Below are 21472 nucleotides of genomic sequence, written 5' to 3'. Positions count from 1 at the left end.
TCTTTAGAGAGAAATAATTTACTTCTATCTTATCATGATGCTGTATCAGAAAGAGACATAATTAAAGAATGCTCAGAATCTGTTTAATTTGGCAGTGTATAAGTAATACAGACAAATTATTATAACTGCTTTAATTAAATTGGAAGCCTTCAGCTTTCGGAAAAAAAGCAGAGTTGTAGGCTGCTTACCATGCTATTCAATCAATATAATCCTCACTGATACCCCCAATCTCAACTCTTCCTTGCAAATCTGCAAGGCCCTGAATTCTCCTTCACCAATACCTCCAGTGATGTAGCCTTCACAACTAGAGAATGCCAGAGATTCACCGGTTCTCTTCAAGAAGAAGTTCCTATCCTCCTCTGTTTTAAATGGTTATCCGCAATCCTGTAACTGTATCCCCTTATTTGAGACTCTTTCACTGGTGTAAATATTGCAAGATGTCACTGCCCCCCTTAGGGTCTTGTATGTTTCAATAAAATATTCCTCATTCTACTAAACTCCCAAGAATATAGATCCAGCTTGTTTTAGCTTCCTAGTGTAATACAACCTTTCCATCCCAGGAACTTGCCTGTATTTAGATCCCAGCATTGCTGATGGAAGTAACTCAATCATGAAAATTGTATTTTAGTAAGATTATTTCTGTGTATTTTGTACCCTTTCCCCTGCAAACTAGTTTTATCTGCATGTTCTGTTTGGTCCATAAATTGTAGCTATCCATCTATTGAAATTCCAATGTTAATAACCTTTCTTAATTATAGAATTACATGAAACTTTAGCAGAATTAGAAGTATCTGAATACTGGTTGAGTTCAGAATTTGTTCAATAATGATAAATTGTGGTAATTTGTAACAGCATTTAAATTGCTGTAGCATAAGAAAATGTTATGGAAGAGAGGTGATCCTCAGTTCAGATACTGGTTGAAATGGAAGAGGAGCATAGCAGATGTGTTAGAATATTCATATTTTAAGTAATTATATAAATTTGGCAGAGCCACAATATCCCCGACCTATCATACAAATGCAGTTAATCAAACTCTAGTGCCACCTTGTGATGCAAACCTAGGTTAGCACTTTCTGCTTTTTAGTTTTGAGGCTGTCCAAATCAGGATATTTTTTCATGCAAGGTTTCATTTTAGAAAAATTTACCCATAAAGCTCTATAGAGAAGTAGTTGTAACAGGACCTTTCGTCTGACATTGGAGATACTTCAACTAGAACTTCCTGTCCATCGTGATGTGCGACATTGAAGTCAGTAAGGAAGGTTTTCAAAACATGAGTGGGTCAAGTGAAGAACCCACATGCGTGCAAGTGAAGCTGCTGCTCAGCTGACCACAAAAGCACGGAAGTTACTACTTTACTTCATTTTCCCTTTTTACATCTTTCAAGAGTAATTATAATGTTGTCAAAGAAAAAGTGTAAAACATTAGAATTAGACTTCAACCGTGATGCAGAAATATTAATAATTGCTCTTCAAAAGGAAAAGTACAAATGTACTTCAGAAAATACTTTCAATGAATAACGTTGCCTGCAATATTTGGTTATATAATATTCCGATATATTTCAGAAGCCCTTCTTAAAAGGAATTGGTTTATTAGAGTGATTATTAGAAAGGAATGCCTCCTCCTCTTGTACACTATTACTTCCAATCATGATAAGTAAATATGCTATGAAAAATGCACCTGCATAATTTTGCTTATTCCTGATCATCAGTTAGATTAGTTTTAGTAAGTTTAATCATTTTTTTCATATTTTAGAACAATATGCTACATCCTACTAATTAAATATTGAAAGTTTTACAATCAATCATTCTATCCTTAATGGCTCTTCTGATGGTTTATGGTAAAAGCATTCTAAAGTATTTGCATTTTTGTAACATTACACAAATAATAGTCAAACTATTTATTTTTGAGTATTTCCAGTTTTATTATATAAAAATGCAGAACGTTAGCCATTCTTGTCTCCCATTAAAAAAATCCATTTCCCCGGAATGTGGATATTTTTTAATTTAGTTTTGTGAGGTGCTGCATCATGCAGTGCAAACATACCTAGTTTGTTACTATAATTGCAAAAGTAATCATAAAATAGATCCTATAACTTTCAGTACATTTAAATTGTCTACATTGGTGAGACCAGTTGTAAACTGGGAGACTGCTTTGCTGAGCTCCTCCACTCCATCCACCAAAAGTGTAATTTCATGGTAGCCAACCATTTTAATTCCTATCCCCATTCCTGTTCTGACATGTCAGTCCATGGCCTCCTCTTTTGCCATGATGAGGCCACTCTCAGGGTGGAGGAGCAACACCTTATTCCATCTACGAAGCCTCCAACCTGATAGCATGAATATCAATCTCTTCTTCCAATTTAAAGAAAAAAAATTCTTCCCCTTCTCTCCTCCTCTGTTTCCCAATCTGGCCTCTTACGTCTTCTACTCACCTCCCCCAGGTTGCCCCTCCTTCTTCCCTTCTCCCATGGTCTACTCTCCTGTCAGATTTCTTCTCCAGCCCTTTACCTTTCCCACCTAACTGACTTCAACTATCACCTTCTAGCTGGTCTTCCTTCTCTACCCCCTACCTTTTTACTCTGGCATCTTCCCCCTTTCTTGCCAGATCTGAAGAAGAGTCCAGACTAAACATCAACTGTTTAATTATTTCCATAGATGCTGCCTGACCTGCTGAGTTTCTCCAGCATTTTGTGTGTTTTGCTGTACTTCTAGAACTATTGCTTCCTGAATGGTTTAGTATGCATTTACACAGTGATAGACTGAATTTACAACAAGTTTAGCAAATTTCTGGCTAAATAAAAGCAGAAAATTCTCAGAAAACTCAGGCAACATCTTTGGACAGAGAAATAGAGCCAGCGTTTCAAACCAAAGATCCTTTGTCAGAACCTGATCTCCCTCTTTCCCATTAAGGCAAATTCCTACTTAGAGGCCATATGCTCCCCACAGAAAGGAAATTGTATTGCCATCCAAATTGATCCTACTTACTGGAACCCACAATTCAGTACCAGTTGCATGAAACATGCACCTTTTCTCTCATTTGTCAGTCCTTGGGTATGTTATCTCTTTCCATAACAGTAATTGCCTATTGTCCTCCCTCCTCCCCATTTCTTCGTTCTCAGACTTTATATCCATGATCTATGGTTTCTCATATTTCTATATTGTGTCATCCCATTTTCACAGCTAAGAACTCTCACCAATGCCTCAACTTCTTTAGGGGACTAAAGAAATCCTCATCGACTCTAACTAGTTTTTATTGGTGCAGCATATAAAGCATCCTATCAGAATGCATCATGGTTCGCTGTACCAGCTCCTCTGCCCGTGACCACAAGAAACTGCGGAGTTGTAGTCGTAGTTCAGCACATAATGGAAACCATCCTTGTCCCTGTGGAATATCTATTCTTCATGCTGCCTCAGTGAACAAGCCAGCAAAGTCAAAAACCCCGCTCATCAGGGCAAACAGGCAAACCACACAAAAGCCTGAAAACACATACCACCAAGCTCAAGGCCATAAGACATAGGTGAGGGGTTAGGCCATTCAGCCCATTGAGTCTGCTCTGCCATTCCATCATGCCTGATCACGATTCCCACTCAACTCCACACACCTGCCCTCTCGCCATATCCTTTGATGCCCCAAGTGATCAGGAAATAATCAACTTCCAACTTAAGTATACCCATGTACTTGGCCTCCACCCCAGTCTTTGACAGAGCATTCCACAGATTCACTATTCTCTGGCTAAAACAAAATCCTCCTTACCTCTGTTCTAATTTTGAGGCTGTGCCCTCTAGTTCTGGATACCCCCACCTTAGGAAATATCCTCTTCACATCCATCCTAACTAGTTCTTTCAACATTTGATAGGCTTCAGTGATATCCCCCTGCATTCTTCTAAATTCCAGTGAGTATAGGCATAAAGCTGCTGAATGCTCCTCATGTTGACACCTTCATTCCCTGAATCATCCTCGTGAACCTCCTCTGGACTCTCTCTAATGACAACACATCCTTTCTGAGATAAGGGGCCCAAGATTGATGACAATACTCCATGCGGCTTGACTAGTTTCTTATAAAGCCTCAACATTATCTCTTGCTTTTATGTTCTACTCCCCTTGAAATAAATGCCAACACTGCATTTGCCTTCTTTACTACAGACACACCTGTTAGTTACCCTTCTGAGAGTCTCTGCACCTCTGATAGATATCTGCACCATTTAGATAATAGTCTGCACTATTGTTCCTTTTATCAAAATGTATTATTATACATTTTCTAACACTATTCTATCTGTCACATTTTTGCTCATTCTTCCAATTTGCCTAGGTGCTGCTGTAATCACATTGCTTCCTCAGCACTACCTACCCCTTCACATATTTTCATATTGTTCACAAACTTTAACACAAAGCCATCAACTCCATGATCCAAATCACTGACAATGTGAAAAGTAGCGGTGCCAGTACAGACCCCTGAGGAACACCACTAGTCTTTGGTAGCCAACCAGAAAAGGCCCCTTTATTCCCACTCACTGCCTCCTGCTTGTCAGCTATTCCTCTGTCCATGTCAGTATCTTTCCTGTGATGCCATATGATTTTATCTTGTTAAGCAACCTCATGTGTGGCACCTTATCAAATCCCTTCTGAAAATCCAAGTAAGTAATATCCACTGCCTCTCCTTTGTCCACCCTGCTTGTTACTTCCTTGAAGAACACTAACAGATTTGTCAGGCAAAATTTCCCTTACCAGAAACTATGCTGACTTTGACTTATTTTATCATTAGTCTCTAAGTACCTTGAAACCTCATCCTTAGTAATAGACTCCGACACTTCACCAACCACTGAGGTTAGGCTAACTGGCCTATAATTTCCAATCTTTTGCTTTCCTCCCTTCTTTAAGAGTGGAGTGACATTTGCAATCTTCCAGTCCTCTGGGACCATGCCAGAATCAAGTGATTCTTGGAAGATAATGACCAATGCATCCATTATCTCTTCAAAAGCCTCTCTCAGGACTCTGGGATCTAGTCTATCTGGCCCAGGTGACTTATCCACCTTAAGACATTTGAGTTTGTCTAGCAATTTTTCCTTTGTAATAGCAATTGCATTCACTCCTGCTCCCTGGCTCTCATGGACCTCTGGCACACTGCTAGTGTTTTCCAAGGTGAAGACTGCTGCAAAGTTCTTATTAAGTTTTTTCTGCCCTTTTTTTTGTCCTCCATTGCTACCTCACCAGCATCATTTTCCAGTGGTCCAATATCAACTCTCACCTCCCTTTTACTCTTTATATAACTGAAAAAAAACTTTTGGTATCCTGCTTCATTTTATAAGCTAATTTGCCCTTATATTTCATCTTTTTCCTTCTTGTAGCTTTTTCAGTTGCCTTTTGTTGGATTTTAAAAGCTTCTCAATCATCCAACTTCCCACTCACTTTTGCTACCTTGTATACCAGTTCCTTGGCGTTTATGCAGTCCTTAACTTCCCTTGTCTGGCTATCCCTGCCATTTGAGAACTTCTGTGGGACTTATCTATCCTGTGCCTTGTGAACTATTCTCAGAAACTTCAGCCATCTCTGCTGTGCTGCCTTCCCTGCCACTATCCCCCTCCAATCCACCTGGGCAAGCTCCTCTCACGCCTCTGTAATTCCCTTTATTCCATTGTGATACTGATATATGTGACTTGTGCTTTTCCCTCTCAAATTATAGTATGAATTTAATTATATTATGATCACTATCTCCTCAGGGTTCCTTTACGTTAAGCCCTCTAATAAGATCTGGGTTATGGTACAACACCCAATCTAAGATGGCCTTTCCCCAAGTAGGCTCAAGCACAAGCTGCTCTAAAAACCCACCTCATAGTCATTCAACAAACTCCCTCTCTTGCAATCCGACACCAGCCTGATTTTCCCAATTCCCTTGCATACTAAAGTCCTCCATTACAATTGTGTCATTATCTTTATTGCAGGCCTTTTCTAGCTCCCTTTGCAATCTGAACCCCACACCTTAGAGGCCTATGTATGATTCCCATAATGGCTTTTTTACCCTTGCAGTTTCTTAACTCTACCCTCAAAGATTCAACATTCTCTGACCCCATGTCACCTCTTTCTAAAGACGTAATTCCATCTCTTACCAACAGAACCACACCACCACCCATGCCTTCCTGCCTGTCCTTTTGATGCAAAGTATATCCTTTGATGTTAAGCTCCCGACTATGGCCTTCCATCCACCTTATTCTGTATGTTACGTGTATTTAAATACAGCACCTTCAGTCTGCATTCTTTGCCCTTTTGGGTTTTGCCCCTGTGCTACAATTTAACTCTTCGTTCTGTCTGTGTCAGTACCCAATCATTGTCTTGTCCTTGCTTACATTCATGTTATATCCATCATCTGCTTGTAAACCTTCTGACTAATCTTTAGCTCTATCCTACTGGTTCCCATCAAGGGTAGCTTCTACCCTGCTATTATAAAACTATAGCTCCCTGGTACTACCTCAATGCACTGTTTACTGAATTGATCTGTTTGAACAGTATCAAGACAAGCTTTGTGCTCTTCTTTAGCACATGTGACAATAATTCTCATTCCATTTCAGTCATTTGCCTCTCCTTTTTGAAACTGCTATCAATCACCTATGGGGATCTCTGTCTACATTCCTTTTTAGATGGTACTGTTACATCTAATGTAGAATGCTTCTTAGAATGTTTTGCAGCGGTGTGCTACACACAGCGCTAAAATTACGACACTGAGTCGGTAACTGCAGTCGAAGGAAAAAACTTTATTCGAAATCCTCAGCCTCACTTTTAAGCCTCCCTCAACCTGCCCCCCATGGCACAGAGGCTCCAAAGCTCTGTGCTCGCAAACCCCCATAGGCTATCTAATTGTGAGCCGGTTCGGATGTGCCAGGAAATGGGTCGCCACATAACCCCCCCCCCCCCCAGAACCGGCGATACACCCCCCAATGTCCACAGTCTGGGCCAGAACCTGCTTGGGAGGTCGGCCTCTGCGCCGAGGTGCCGGAAACTCGGCCGGTTGTGCCAGGTCCACATGGGCCGGTTTGAGGCGGTCCACCGTGAAAACCTCCTCTTTCCCCCCAACGTCCAGCACGAACGTGGACCCGTTGTTCCGGAGCACCATAAACGGCCCCTCGTATGGCCGCTGCAGCGGTGGCCAATGCCCGCCCCTTCGTACAAACACAAACTTACAAACAAACGGGTTCCGCCCGTGCTGTGAAGTGGGTATGGGGGCCAGGTTACCGAGCTTCTCGCGTAGTCTGCCCAGGACTGCTGCGGGATCTTCCTCTTGCCCCCGTGGGGCTGGTAGGAACTCCCCAGGGATGACCAGGGGTGCTCCGTATACCAACTCGGCCGACGAGGCGTGCAGGTCGTCCTTGGGCGCTGTGCGGATGCCGAGTAGGACCCAGGGAAGCTCGTCCGCCCAGTTGGCTCCTCACAGGTGGGCCATGAGGGCCGACTTCAGGTGACGGTGGAAACGCACCACTAGCCCGTTCGACTGTGGGTGGTAGGCAGTTGTGTGGTGCAGCTGAGTCCCCAAAAGGCTGGCTATAGCTGACCACAGGCTGGAGGTGAACTGGGCGCCTCTGTCGGAGGTAATGTGGGCCGGTACACCAAAGCGAGATATCCAGGTGGTGATCAGGGCTCGGGCGCAAGATTCAGAGGTGGTGTCGGTGAGCGGGACCGCCTCTGGCCATCTTGTGAACCGGTCCACGATAGTCAGGAGGTGCCGCGCGACACTGGCAGGGGGCCCACGATAGTCAGGAGGTGCCGCGCGACACTGGCAGGGGGCCCACGATATCCACATGAATGTGGTCGAAACGCCGGTGGGCGGGATGGAACTGCTGCGGTGGGGCTTTGGTGTGCCGCTGCACCTTGGCCGTCTGGCAGTGCATGCACGTTTTGGCCCATTCACTGACCTGTTTGCGTAGTCCGTGCCAAACGAACCTGCTGGAAACCATCCGGACAGTTGTCCGGATGGAGGGATGCGCCAAGTTATGAATGGAGTCGAAAACGCGGCGCCGCCAGGCTGTCGGGATGACGGGACGGGGTTGGCCGGTGGCGACGTCACAGAGTAGGGTCCTCTCACCTGGGCCTACGGGGAGGTCCTGGAGCTGCAAACCGGAGACTGCGGTTCTGTAACTCGGAATCTCCTCATCCGCCTGCTGCGCCTCTGCCAGTGCCTCAAAGTCTACCCCTTGGGAAAGGGCATGAACGGTAGGGCGAGAGAGCGCATCCGCCACGACATTGTCCTTACCCAAGATGTGCCGGACATCCGTCGTGTATTCAGAGATGTAGGACAGGTGGCGTTGCTGGCGGGACGACCAGGGGTCGGACGCTTTCATAAACGCAAAGGTAAGCGGTTTGTGGTCCGTGAACGCGGTGAAGGGCCGACCTTCTAGGAAGTACCTGAAATGCCGGATTGCCAGGTAGAGCGCCAACAGTTCCCGGTCGAAAGCACTGTACTTGAGCTCGGGTGGCCGCAGGTGTTTGCTGAAAAACGCCAGGGGTTGCCAGCGACCTGCGATGAGTTGCTCCAGCACCCCACCGACTGCCGTGTTAGATGCGTCCACTGTGAGGGCGGTAGGGACATCCATTCTGGGATGTACTAGCATTGCGGCGTTCACCAAAGCTTCCTTCGTTTGAACGAAAGCGGCGGCGGACTCCTCGTCCCAGGTAATGTCCTTGCTCGGACCTGACATCAAGGCGAACAGGGGGCGCATGATCTGTGCAGCTGAAGGGAGGAAGCGGTGGTAGAAATTGACCATACCTATGAATTCCTGAAGGCCTTTGATCATGGTGGGTCGGGGGAAGCGGCGGACCGCGTCTACCTTAGCGGCAGAGGGGTTGCCCCGTCTTTAGTAATCCTGTGGCCCAGGAAGTCAATGGTATCGAGTCCGAACTGGCATTTGGCGGGGTTGATTGTAAGACCGTACTCACTCAGTCGGGTGCAGAGTTGACGGAGGTGGGACAGATGCTCCTGACGACTGCTGCTGGCTATGAGGATGTCGTCCAAATAGATGAACGCGAAGTCCAGGTCCCGTCCCACCGTGTCCATTAACCGCTGGAACGTCTGTGCGGCATTCTTCAGGCCGAACAGCATGCGGAGGAACTCGAAAAGGCCAAACGGGGTGATGAGAGCCGAGGTGAGGGGCTGGCAACTGAGCTGCACCCAGGGAGAACGTCTGAAAGGTCTCGGCGTGTACCAGTCTCTTCCTGGGCAGGTCGACCAGTAGGCTGTGAGCCCGCAAAAAATCCGCACCCAGAAGCGGTTGGGCTACGGCGGCCAGGGTAAAGTCCCACGTGAATTGGCTGGAGCCGAACTGTAGCTGCACCTGACGGGTGCCATAGGTCCTTACTGTGCTGCTGTTCATGGCCCTCAGGGGGGGACCCGGTGTCCTGCTGCGGGTGTCGTAACTCGTCGGAGGTAAAACGCTGATCTCGGCACCAGTATCGACCAAAAACCGGCGTCCCGACCTTCTATCCCACACATAAAGGAGGCTATCCCGATGGCCAGCCGCCGTAGCCATCAGCGGCAGCTGGCCCTGGCGTTTCCCGGGAACTTGCAGGGCGGGTGACAACGGCGGGCTTCTGCGCCCCACCGCTGGTGGTAGAAGCACCAGTGTTCCTTGGGCCGGGGGTTGGCAGGCTCTGCGGCCGGGCCTGGACTGGTTTGCTGCTGGGAGCGTGGCTGGGAGATCTGTGCGATGGACGCCCCGCTCACCTTTTTGGCGTTCCACAGCAAGTCTGCCCGGGCTGCCACCTTCCAGGGGTCACTGAAATCCGCGTCGGACAGCAGCAGGCGTATGTCCTCGGGCAGCTGCTCCAGGAATGCCTGCTCAAACATGAGGCAGGGTGTGTGTCCGTCGGCTAGAGACAACATCTCATTCATTAAAGCCGATGGAGGTCTGTCGCCCAAGCCATCCAGGTGCAGTAAACGGGCAGCCCGCTCGCACCGTGAGAGTCCGAAAGTCCTGAGGAGCAGGGCTTTGAATTCCATGTACTTGCCGTCTGCCGGGGGCGACTGTACGAACTCCGCGACCTGGGCCGCTGTGTCCTGGTCGAGGGAGCTCACCACGTAGTAGTAGCGGGTGTCTTCTGAGGTGATCTGGCGAACGTGGAATTGGGCTTCGGCTTGCTGGAACCATAGGTTCGGTCGCTGTGTCCAGAAACCCGGCAGTTTCAACGAAACCGCATGAACAGAGGCGGCGTCGGTCATTTCTGGTCCAAAAATTGTTTGGACCGTCGGGGTCACCAATTGTAGCGGTGTGCTACACGCAGCGCTAAAATTACGACACGGAGTCGGTAACTGCAGTCGAAGGAAAAAACTGTATTCGAAATCCTCAGCCTCACTTTTAAGCCTCCCTCAACCTGCCCCCCGTGGCGCAGAGGCTCCAAAGCTCTGTGCTCACAAACCCCCGTAGGCTATCTAATTGTGAGCCGGTTCGGATGTGCCAGGAAATGGGTCGCCACAGTATCATTGTTTTGTATGAAGGTGTGGAAAATACTTAGCTTTGAAATTGCTTTATATAATACAACTGTTGCATTTCTAACTACTTTTAATCCTTTATATCTCATTGATTTTCTTCATGTTCCTTCATTCAGGGGATAACTTTAAAAATGAATGAAATGAACCATTGTATTGTTGCAAGGATTATGCATGGCGGAATGATCCATAGGCAAGGTAAGGAGTAAAAAAAATCTATACCAAAGGAAGATATATTTTCCATTGCAAAAAAAATTAAAGTCTAATTCATGTTGCTGGAATCAACATTCGGTCATTTTTCCTGTTGGTGTTTTCTTCTGTATGTCTCCTTTTCTGCTTCAAATAATGGTTGATTAGCATCCCACCTATCACCTTAAACCTTCTTTCTACAACTGGTGTACAGTGACTGCAGCATGTATAAAAGGCACTGCAGTCACTCATAGACTCCTCCAAAAGCACCTTCCAGACAGCACCACCAATAACACCTCTTGAATCCTAGCTCAGAAAAAATACAGTGACAGCAGCCAACTGATTGCACAACCATCTGTAGATTCCATCCCAAACTGAGTACCAACCCAATTTCTTCTTCACTGTGTCGTAATTTTTAGAAATCCCTATCTAACAGCACTGTGGGAGTGGTCAGACAGACCACTGCAGTTCAAGGACATGGCACACTGTGATCTTCTCATGTGCAGTAAATGTGGGTCTTGCCAGATGTAAGATCCAAGATCCAAGAAATTTAACTTGAAAAATCAACACTATGAAGAGAATTGATCTAATATATTATTCACTTGTAAGAAGAAACATAATTTAGAAAACATTTAAGAAGGAAGTCAAAAGGGAACAGATCTCTGAGAAAACTCCCTTAGCAAAGAGAAATAAAGCTTCTATTCAAAAACCTGATGTTGATGTGGGTTCATGAAACTGTTGGATGGATTTCTGAAAAGGAAGGTTAATGACAAAGGGACAGCCTTTTTCAGTTTAATGAGATTTTCTTCAGCTTTATCAAAAAAAAATCTGTTGCTCTTTATGTGAATCTTATATAGGAACACTCCACGTTGGAGACGAGATCAGAGAGATAAATGGCATCAGTGTTGCTAACCAGACAGTAGAGCAACTTCAAAAGATGCTTGTGAGTATGCAGGGTAATCTTTTCTTAATTTTTAATACTTAAGTGCTATATGGAGATTGAGAGTGCTGGGTAGCATTGTTTCTTCATTTCTTGAGACATCAAGTAAATAACTGCAGATCAATTTAATGTTTAATAAGTTTCAATCAGTTTAATAAGTTTAAATTTATTTCCCAGGTGGCATAACTCAAAATGCAAAAATATCTATTGTTAAAATTATCAAAGAATAAATTTTGCCTTATTCATCTCGAGTCACCAGAATACCGTTGCAATCTTACTATTAGTCTTGACCTCTTTTAGTCTCAAACTTGGTATTTACCCACCCTGCCAATTTCAAGTTAAGTTCTATCTTGAGCCTCTCTATAAGAACATTCATCAGTTTGCCGTCGATTGTACTTTTCAGCCAGTTGTAGGTTATTCGTTCTCTTAGAGAGCCATCTCTTGTTCCAGAGCTCACTTCAGTAGCTCAATAACAACTTGGTGTATACACTATGCAATGATACCAGTGACCATTGTTACGGTCACTTAGTTATATTTTAATTAAACTCTAATCCTTAGTTTTGCAAATCAGGTTTTTAAAGTTTATCAAAAAATGTGCTTTTGCTAAACCAGAGTAATTTTATCTATTATTTTTAAATGTCCAATTCCCTATACCAAAGAGATTTAGCAAGTTAAGTTTTGATACATTTTCCTTCCCTTAGTGATGCCTTAGTTCAAATTTTCTGCTCTTTTTTGTGTGATACAAAGGTTGTACAGTTGGCCATAACTCACCAGTAAAAGAGTGTTGAGCCATTTATGCTGCTTCTGGTTATTTTTGTGCAGGAGCAAAATGTGATCAAGATTTCAAGTATGTTATTTTATTGTAGTTATGTAGTTATTGTATGTTATGTTATTTTTGCACAATACCTAGTGAAAACATCAGAATTATTTGTGAATCCAGCTTTGATTGTTCAAATATAGGAGCTCCATCCTATAATTCTGTCCTAATATTAATTTTATGTTCCTACCAGAGAGAAATGAGAGGAAGTATTACCTTCAAGATTGTGCCAAGTTACCGCACTCAATCATCGTCATGTGAGGTAACCAATTTAAGAAATGTTTTATATAGATGTATATATAGATTATATATATCTATATAATTTATTATTTCTTCCCCTACCATTCCCACCCGTTATGGCTATAACTGCCTGCTGACTGGTGATGGATAAAGCTTTCTGTAAAAACTGGTTTTCTCTGCAATGTTCATTATGCACACCAATTTTACAACTATGATAACGGAATAGAGAAGTGGATTTCACCTTTCAGCCCTTTTTTCACTAAAATTACATGAGAGGGTAAAAGTCTTTACTGAATGAATTTTGATCCACTTTCAGATGACATAACCCAGAATGTAAAAGTATTTACTGTTACTGTTTTCAATGCTAAAATTTGACATTATTCACCTTGGGTTATAAGTATATTGTTACAGTGTAAATGTTAATCTTGATCCCTTTGAGTGTCAAACCTAGTCCTTGCATAACTTGCCAATTTCAAGTTTAATTCCGTCTCTTGTCTTCTATGTACTGTTTCAATAAGAACATGGGTCCATTTTGATTCAGTTATAGGTTGTTTCCTCTCTTTTGTACTGCCTTTTGTTGCTTAGTGCTTGCTTCATTTGGGCAATATCAGCGGTCACTTTGACAATCACTAAATTGTGGTAACTTTCTATTTTTACTAAACTCTAATTTCTTGTTTTATCTCCTTCAAAAGCTTGTTCAGTTCTCTCACACTAAGGAGGTTACCAAGTTAAACTTAGATACATTTCACTTCTCTTGGTTGATGCCTTGATTCTAATGACAAATAGTTTTCTACCTACTTTTCATTTAAACATTCAGTGTTGGTTTTGTCAGCCATAATTCACTCGTGAAAGAGTCTTAAGACCTTGGTGCCCCCTCTAGTTATTTTTGTATGAGAGTGAAATATGAAAACAAATGTAAGAGCAATATAATAGACATTACTTCAAATACAGGTACTGTGGACCAGGATATTTTGCAATATTGAGTGTGATTTGGGGAGATATCATGCTGTTGTGGGGGAAATAGTAGATCTGGGAATGAAGGTTGCTCACATGGAAGGAGTAATTACAAAGAAACTTGACTGTGGTTTCACGGGAAGGAGGGGTTGTTGCTTAAGGATTGAAATTGGAATGCACATGGTCAATGTTCCTATCAACAACAGCAAATAGGAATCCTCAATTAAAGGGATATAATGACATAACATAAATATAGCATGAATAGTGGAATCTTTTATGAGCTATAGAGCACTACAGCACAGAAGCAGGTCAACTGTTATTCTGCCTTGTCCCATCAACCCGCAACTGGACCATAGCCATCCATACCCCTTCCATCGCACCACCCTCTGAGCCAAGATGTTCCCCCTCAGATTCCTCTTAAGTGTTTCACCTTTCACCCTTAACCTATGACCTTTAGTTCTGGTCTCACCCAACCTCAGAAGAAAAAGCCTGCTTGTATTTATCCTGCCTATACCCCTCATAATTTCATATCCCTTTATCAAATCTCTCCTCATTCTTCTATACTCCAAAGAATAAAGTCCTAACTTATTCAGCCTTTCTCTATAACTCAGTGCTTCAAGTTCCGGCAACATCCTTGTATATTTTCAAAGTACTCTTTCAACTTTATTGATATCTTTCCTTTTGGTGGGTGACCAGAACTGTACACAATACTCCAAATTTCAACATAACGTTCAAACACCTGTACTCAGAACCCTGATTTATGAAGGCTAATATGCCAAGATTTCTCTTTACAGCCCTATCTACCTGTGACTCCTCTTTCAAGGAATTCTGAATGTGTAGCATTTATAAGAGATGCGTTAAAAATGAAGAACTCCAGAATCGGGTTTAATACCTCCATCTTGTATTAAAATTAAGATTTATTTATCACATGGTCATCAAAACATACAGTGAAGTGTGTCATTTGTGTAAACAACCAACACACCCAAGGACATGTTCAGAGTTGCCTGCAAGTGTCGCCACATATAGTTAGCCCACAATGTTCAGCAGACCAACACCAACAAAACAAAAACAGGCCCCTTTTCCACCACCCCCCCATCACCCAGCCACTCGTATACAAAGACAAGTTACTTCTGGGCTCCTTTATTTGTGGCTTAAGCAGTAGTAATTGATGTGTTGTGGCATCTATAAGAGCAAAAATGAAGTTACCATAAATTGCAAAATAAATAGTGCAAAAAATGAATTAGGTAGTGTTCATGGGGAATAATAAGGTAGTGTTCATGGTTTCATGGAAGAAATAAATAGATTCCTTGCAAGAAGCAAGGTGAGAGTGATTGATCAAAAATATAGTTAGGGCAGAGATGGAAAGAGCATGAAAACCGGTAAAAGGTGTAAATTGGAAACAAGTAGAACCAATTTTCTACATTAAGCATTAGGAAGAAATAACAGTGATTAGTCTTCAACCTACCAGTGAAATTAGTGCATAAAAAATTGATTAGATCAATCATAAACCCATAAACCAGAAACCCTACTTGTAATTAAATGAATTGAGGAAATGGAATAAATATTTTTGAAACCTGTGTGGCTAATCAATCCTAATTACTAATCTGATGTCTTTCAATGTGCATTTATGGAGAAAGGTGTTGGGGTGGCTAAAAAGAAAACAGGTTTAAAATTGCAGAGGAAACAAAGAAGTGTGGAGGCATTGCTAGGGTGGCAAAGAGAAGAAATAAAATGCCACAAGTGCTAGCAGTGTCAAGTTAAAGGAGGGTGATAGAAGGCCTGGAAAAAGATGATAGCAAGTGAACAAATAATATGCAAATAAAATTAGAAATGCCAGAAGAGAAAGGAGAGGAAAACTTGTGTAGACTATGAGATACAAGATTACAATGTCTGACTATCTGAATTTGTTGAATTCAATGCTCATTTTGTGGTTTTTTATTCTTGTAAAAGAAGCTGTTTTAGTAAATGTTTTACTAGCAGAAAATATTTGAGCAAATGTTAAACAGGAAATTACAGTCATGTCTGTTTTTCCTTCCAACTCAGTAGCTTCATGTGTAAAATCATATTAGAGGTTGCATATGATTGAAGTGTATATATCTTGTTGTATTATGATCCTATATTCAAAATAAGGGTTCTATTTGCAGATATTTAGGATATTGTTGTATTTTCTGTTATGAAAGCTGTTATATTTAGTACAGTTAACTTATTGAAAGTTCAGTTTATTCAATTAACATTAATACATTGTTTAACAGAATAACAAAAGGCTATTTTAACAATAATTATACTGTTTTCAAGCTCCTCAATGCTGTATATTAGCTTAATGAATGTTTAATTCTTCATCTAAGTGAAGCAGTCTGATGATTCACACATTACTCATGTCATGCTGGAATCCAGCAGTCACGTCATAGTTGCTCTAACTAATTTCAAAAGTAACCTGGTTAACCATCAGAGATCAGAACGTTGAGCCTGTAACCAGTTCTGTTTTTGATATGCCGTCAATTTGTCATGCACTTTCAAAATATTAGTATAGTTTTCAATGGGCGCTCGTAAACATAGGAATAAGGCTATGCAAGCTGCAGTTACTCATTAATTACAAGCATGCGTATGGGTCACTTTATAAACGTCCTTTCTAAAAAGTATCTCATCAGTGATTGATTAATAATTTTGGAGAATATTCGAACCAAGTACCTTTCCTTAGTCTGTGTATACATCCACTTCCATTACAAATAATCACAAAACAATATTGCTGGTGAAGTTTTGCATTCTTGTCTCCGAATCACATGTTGCTGTTGTTGCTGATCAGGCTCTTAACCTAACACCATAAACTCATTGTTCAAAACTCTCCTGTTGATGAAACAGCTTTGCAGTACAGTCAAGCCCTTTAATAATTTTATATAAACAAGGTCTTTAGAAGAAGCTTGTAGTTTAATACAACATTGTAAAAACAAAAGCTTTATTTTATAGCTGTTCTATTTCAAAAGATTAAAATATATCTGCTTAGACCAAAAGTTTTGTAGATTAAATGCAACTAATATACATTAAAAATTGAGAAAATTTTACCTATTTAGAAACAATTAAATTGGACCTTGATCAATGCATATTTTTTCAAAACATTGTTTAAAATTCTGACATATGTTGCAGTTGTGTATATAAGGTGCTACTGAATCTTCTGTCTCGTTGCAGAGAGATTCCCCCTCCACATCCAGACAATCCCCAGCTAACGGCTATAGCAGCACTTATAATTCTGTTTCGGTAAGGTTTCCATTTACAACACCCACATGATATAATTTTATTAGTATTGCCTCTGTACCAAGGAATTTATCTTTCAGTAAAGTCCTATTGGTTCTTTTGAAATACCACATAAGGAAGTCACTGGTAATGTCAGCCTCACGCATTTCCTGATAACTAAGATGAAATTCAGCAGTGGATTGGTTTGCGATGCATTTTCCTTCCAAGGTGCATTGGCACAACCAAATACTGGAAATATTTCTTTCCATTTAGATGGTTTGTCTATGAAGAAGTAAAATGAGGTTGAGTAGGGGGAGAATTGAAGAGTTAACTTGTGTAATGATGATTCCAAAATGAAAGCTGGCATAGCATCACACCAGAGCTCTGAGAGGTAGGGTTTGGTTTCCGCTATCTGAGTTCTCAAATTGGTGTGCTCACTGCTGCGGTGGTACCTGCACATTATGGTATGAAGCTGAAGCTTGGCCAAGCAACTCAATGCTATCAATCTTGTAATGCCTAGTAATAACAAAAAATAATGGGATTGTTCATACATTTTCAACACAAGTTCCTATATTTGTCTGCATTCAGGTTTCTGAGGAGAGCAATGATCATACATGTTAGGTTTGTTTGTCACAGATTAATAATTTATTTTACTTCAGAGATCAGATAACAAAGTAAATTATTTTGCCTGAATTTGCAGCATTAGCAAGTCGATCATATTTGATTAATATGAATATTTCTCAAATGCAATGGAGTCCTTAATATTAGCCTGTCTGAATAATTTCAGACTAAATAACATCAAGCAGGAAAGCTTGTTGTCTGATGCATTAACTACTAATATTTATCCTACATTTCAGTTGGCATGTTGGCTTTATAACTGCAATAAGCGCCTGCCTGCTTCTTTTAATGTCCTTCTATTTTCCAACAAATTTCTCTCAATCACTTCTCCTATGCAAGGTGTTCTTTCCTCAGATATTAATCCTTAGGTGATCACACCCATTCTATGTTGCCCAACTGGTTAACATTTTCAGTATGAATGTTGACAATAATGGTCAGCAGGCTATTCCTGAATAGAGGGCATCACAACTGGATCCAATCTCATGCAATGTCCATATGTATATATTCCACTAGATAAGAATTGAGAATGTAAAATTTGGATAAATTATCTTTCCATAGCCCAGAAACATTACGCTGAAAATTAGTGAATAGTACAGAACAAAAAAGGCCTTCATTCTCCCTGACTGAAAACTATAATATCAGTATAAACTAATTCTGTTTACCTGCACATGGCATATATCCCTCGGCTCCCAGCCTGTTCATGTGCCTGTCTAAATGCCTTTTAAACAGTGCTACATTATCTGCTTCTACCACTTCCGCTGGTTGTATGTTCCAGGGACCTACAATTCTGTCTTTTTTTTAAAAAAAAAGCTTACCTCATAAATCTCCTTTAACTTTTCCTCTATCACTTTAAAGCTATGCCCTCTAGCACTTCATATTTCTACCCTGAGGAAAATTAATCTGACTCCCTACTCTTTCTATGCCTCTTATAGTATTATATGCACTTATCAGATCACCCAACCTCCAGGCTCCAGAGAAAGCAATCTGCGTATGTCCAACCTCTCCTAATGGCTAACACTCCATACACTATCCTGGTGAAACTCTTCTCCAAAGCCTCTACTTCTTATAATGCAGTGACCTGAAATGCACATGTTACTCCAAATGTGACCAAACCAAAGATTTGTACAGCTCCAACATGACTTCCTGACTTTATACTTTGAGGCAAGTATGCCATATGCCTTATTGAATGCATTGTCGATTTGCGTTGCCACTTTCAGGCAGGTTTAGACTTGCATCCTAAGCTCCCTCCATACATCAGTTTTGTTTTCTCAGTGCATACTTATTCTACAGATTTTAGTTTTGCAGAACATGTTCAGATACAAAAATATGGAGGCAAAGCCAGTCCTTGTTTCACTTATTTTCTTCCTTTATGCTCGTTCCAATGAAAACAAAATATTACACAGCAGTATCCACTCAGAGAAGAAACTATAGACTGGCAATCATGGAAAAATAACTTACACAAGATAGCTATGATGGTTTAAGAGATTCTCTTTTCTCATTGACAAAACCTGAGTAATGTGGTTTATGGTCATCCAAGCTTCTCAAATAGTAAATTTGATCTCCATTCTTTGAACCCCATTCTACATTATTCAACCAAAATTATAAAATTCTTACAGTTAAGTAATGCCAAGCAGAGGCAGTAACAATAGCTATTCACAGTTAAAATATCTTGAATGCTGTACTGTATTGAAAAATTATTGCCACTATATATTTGTGTTGAAGATGTAGACTGCATATTGGGGGTGGGAAGCTAGTTCACAGCTAGTATATGCTTTCTACAGCTTGTTGCTAAAAAGCCTGGCCTAATTTTTCTCTCAGGTCATTTTATGTAACTGCATGATGCATTTTGCAAATTGATTATACACCAGATAATAATACATCTTGCAGCAATTAAAAAATATAAATGTGAAATGTGGTAGAATTGTTGAAGTTTTGCTTTGAAGGTGGAATGAAAATCTCTTTTCCTTGGGTTGACTTTATTCTGCAGGACTTGCCATCAACTGCACAACCAAAAGGACGACAGGTGAATAGTCCATAGAAATTTTATAGTATCCATAACTTAGCACTCATAGTCAATCCATTTTTCATTCAATATTTCATATACTGCAGTGTTAACTTTTCAGATAATTGTATTTGAATCTATAACTCACCAGTGAAATTAGCAACAGCTGTCTGAATAGAGCACTTCATATGTACTTGCTAGCATACTTACATTAGCTTTTTTTGAACTAATCAAAGTAGATTTATTGTCTCATTTTAAGAACCTTTGTACTGTCCTTTTAATTATTAATTTATTCAGTAATTTCTTATGTTACTTTTGAATCTATTTCTACCATCTTTTTCTGAGCATAATAATGAACATTTTAAGACAAAATGTTTCCTGTCACGTGTGGTTCTTTTGTCATTAACTTTAAGTTTGTGCTGTCAGTTTACCAATCCTCCTGCCAATTGAAACTACTTCTGATGGAATAAATAATGAGTAACTTAAGTATGTAAATTCACCTCAGGAGAATAGCCCCAGTTTTATGGTTTCTCTATGTAACTAAAATCTTCATCCCTAAATCCACTCCAGTAAATCACATTGTGCCTATTCCAGGTTCTGGGATTCTTCCTGAAATGTGATGCCCAGAATTGAAGATGGTATTCTAGCTGCAACCTATGCAGTGTTATATTATGGCTTGCATACTTCCTTATTTATATATTATATACCTTCTTTGATAAAGTCAGTGATTCGATGTCTTAAGTCACCTCAACTTACCTCATCATTTTCAAAGAATGTTATACATGAAGCCCAGTTTTCTACCTTATTGGCTATTCCTTAACTTCCTACCATTATTGAACACTTACCTGTGTTAAACTTCACTTGCCATATGTCTGGGCATTAAACCCATCTGTCCCTTTGAAGTCTCCAGTGTACTTTTTCCTTCCTTCCTACATGTTGTGTCACCAACATATTGAAATCAAGCTCCATCCAGCAAAGCAGAGATTGAATATTTAGCAAGAAAGAAATAATCCTGATTCTTGGAGTTCAGTAGTAGGTGCAAAGTAGTATAGTGGTGAGCGTAACGCTATTACAACACCAGAGACCCAAGTTCAATTCCACCATTGTCTATAAAAAGTTTGTACACTCTCCTTGTGATCATGTGCATTTCCTCTGGTTTCCTCCTGCATTCAAAAATGTACAGGTTAATTGGTCAGCTGGGTGTGATTGAGCAGTGCAGACTGTGAGCCAGAAGGGCCTGTTACCATGCTGTGTCCCTAAATAAAAATAAGAAGTAAAACAACTTCTTTCACTCCACTTCTATAAGTCATTTATGGCATTTAGCCCGTTGTGTATCTGTATTGCTGCTGTACTTGATAAAGGGATATTTTAAACAAATTGACTATATCATTACACCTTTATTGATTAACTTAATTTTTTCTAATTAGTCTGTTATTTTGATACCTTACTGCAATACTTCAGTGGTGTTAGTCTTACTAATGTTCTATTATTTCATAAAATAACTCATTCAATTTAGTTAAATATGATTTCTTTTTGAGAAATTTATGCCAGCACACACTTTTCCAAATACCAGTTTGCTGTAGATTATTTGCAGGTTAGTTGTGCTGAAACTTCATTAATTATTAACAAATTCACATGAACAGGATTGTATAGTTAAGTGTAGACATCCTCAAATTGTCACTTAGTTTGTGGGCACTTGCAGTCTTTGCCAAGGCTGGCAACATAGAGTCGTACAGCATTGAAACAGGTCCTTCAACCCACCTGGTCAATATGGTGAAGATGCCTATTTGTGCTCATTGCATTTTAACTGAATTTGGCCCATATCCCCTCCTGTTCATACTGATGACACCTCTCCAAAAACTTTTCAAATACTTTGATTGTACCTGACTCTACCACATCCTCTAGCAGCTTGTTCCATTTACCCACCACCCTCTGTGTGGAAAACTTGCTCCTCAGATCTCCATACAGCTCCTCTCACACTTTAAACCTGTGTCCTCATTATTGACAACACTATTA

General features: G+C 41.0%; 1 protein-coding gene across 4 annotated transcripts in view; it reads left to right on the top strand.

The window, feature by feature from the left end:
* The window catches only part of caska (calcium/calmodulin-dependent serine protein kinase a), a 411874-nt gene that overhangs the window by 356270 nt on the left and 34132 nt on the right, over positions 1-21472 (top strand). The window contains exons 15-19 of one of the 4 annotated variants that reach the window (XM_059968269.1): positions 10588-10666; positions 11515-11600; positions 12608-12676; positions 16792-16860; positions 19442-19477. In XM_059968269.1, the coding sequence (XP_059824252.1) occupies positions 10588-10666; positions 11515-11600; positions 12608-12676; positions 16792-16860; positions 19442-19477 (339 nt within the window). The remainder of the gene's footprint in view (positions 1-10587; positions 10667-11514; positions 11601-12607; positions 12677-16791; positions 16861-19441; positions 19478-21472) is intronic. The other 3 variants (XM_059968271.1, XM_059968270.1, XM_059968272.1) reach the window with 3 other exon arrangements.

The sequence above is a fragment of the Hypanus sabinus genome, chromosome 4, assembly GCF_030144855.1.
Source record: "Hypanus sabinus isolate sHypSab1 chromosome 4, sHypSab1.hap1, whole genome shotgun sequence".
Lineage (NCBI taxonomy): Eukaryota > Metazoa > Chordata > Chondrichthyes > Myliobatiformes > Dasyatidae > Hypanus > Hypanus sabinus.
This window is presented reverse-complemented; position numbering and strand designations above follow the sequence as displayed.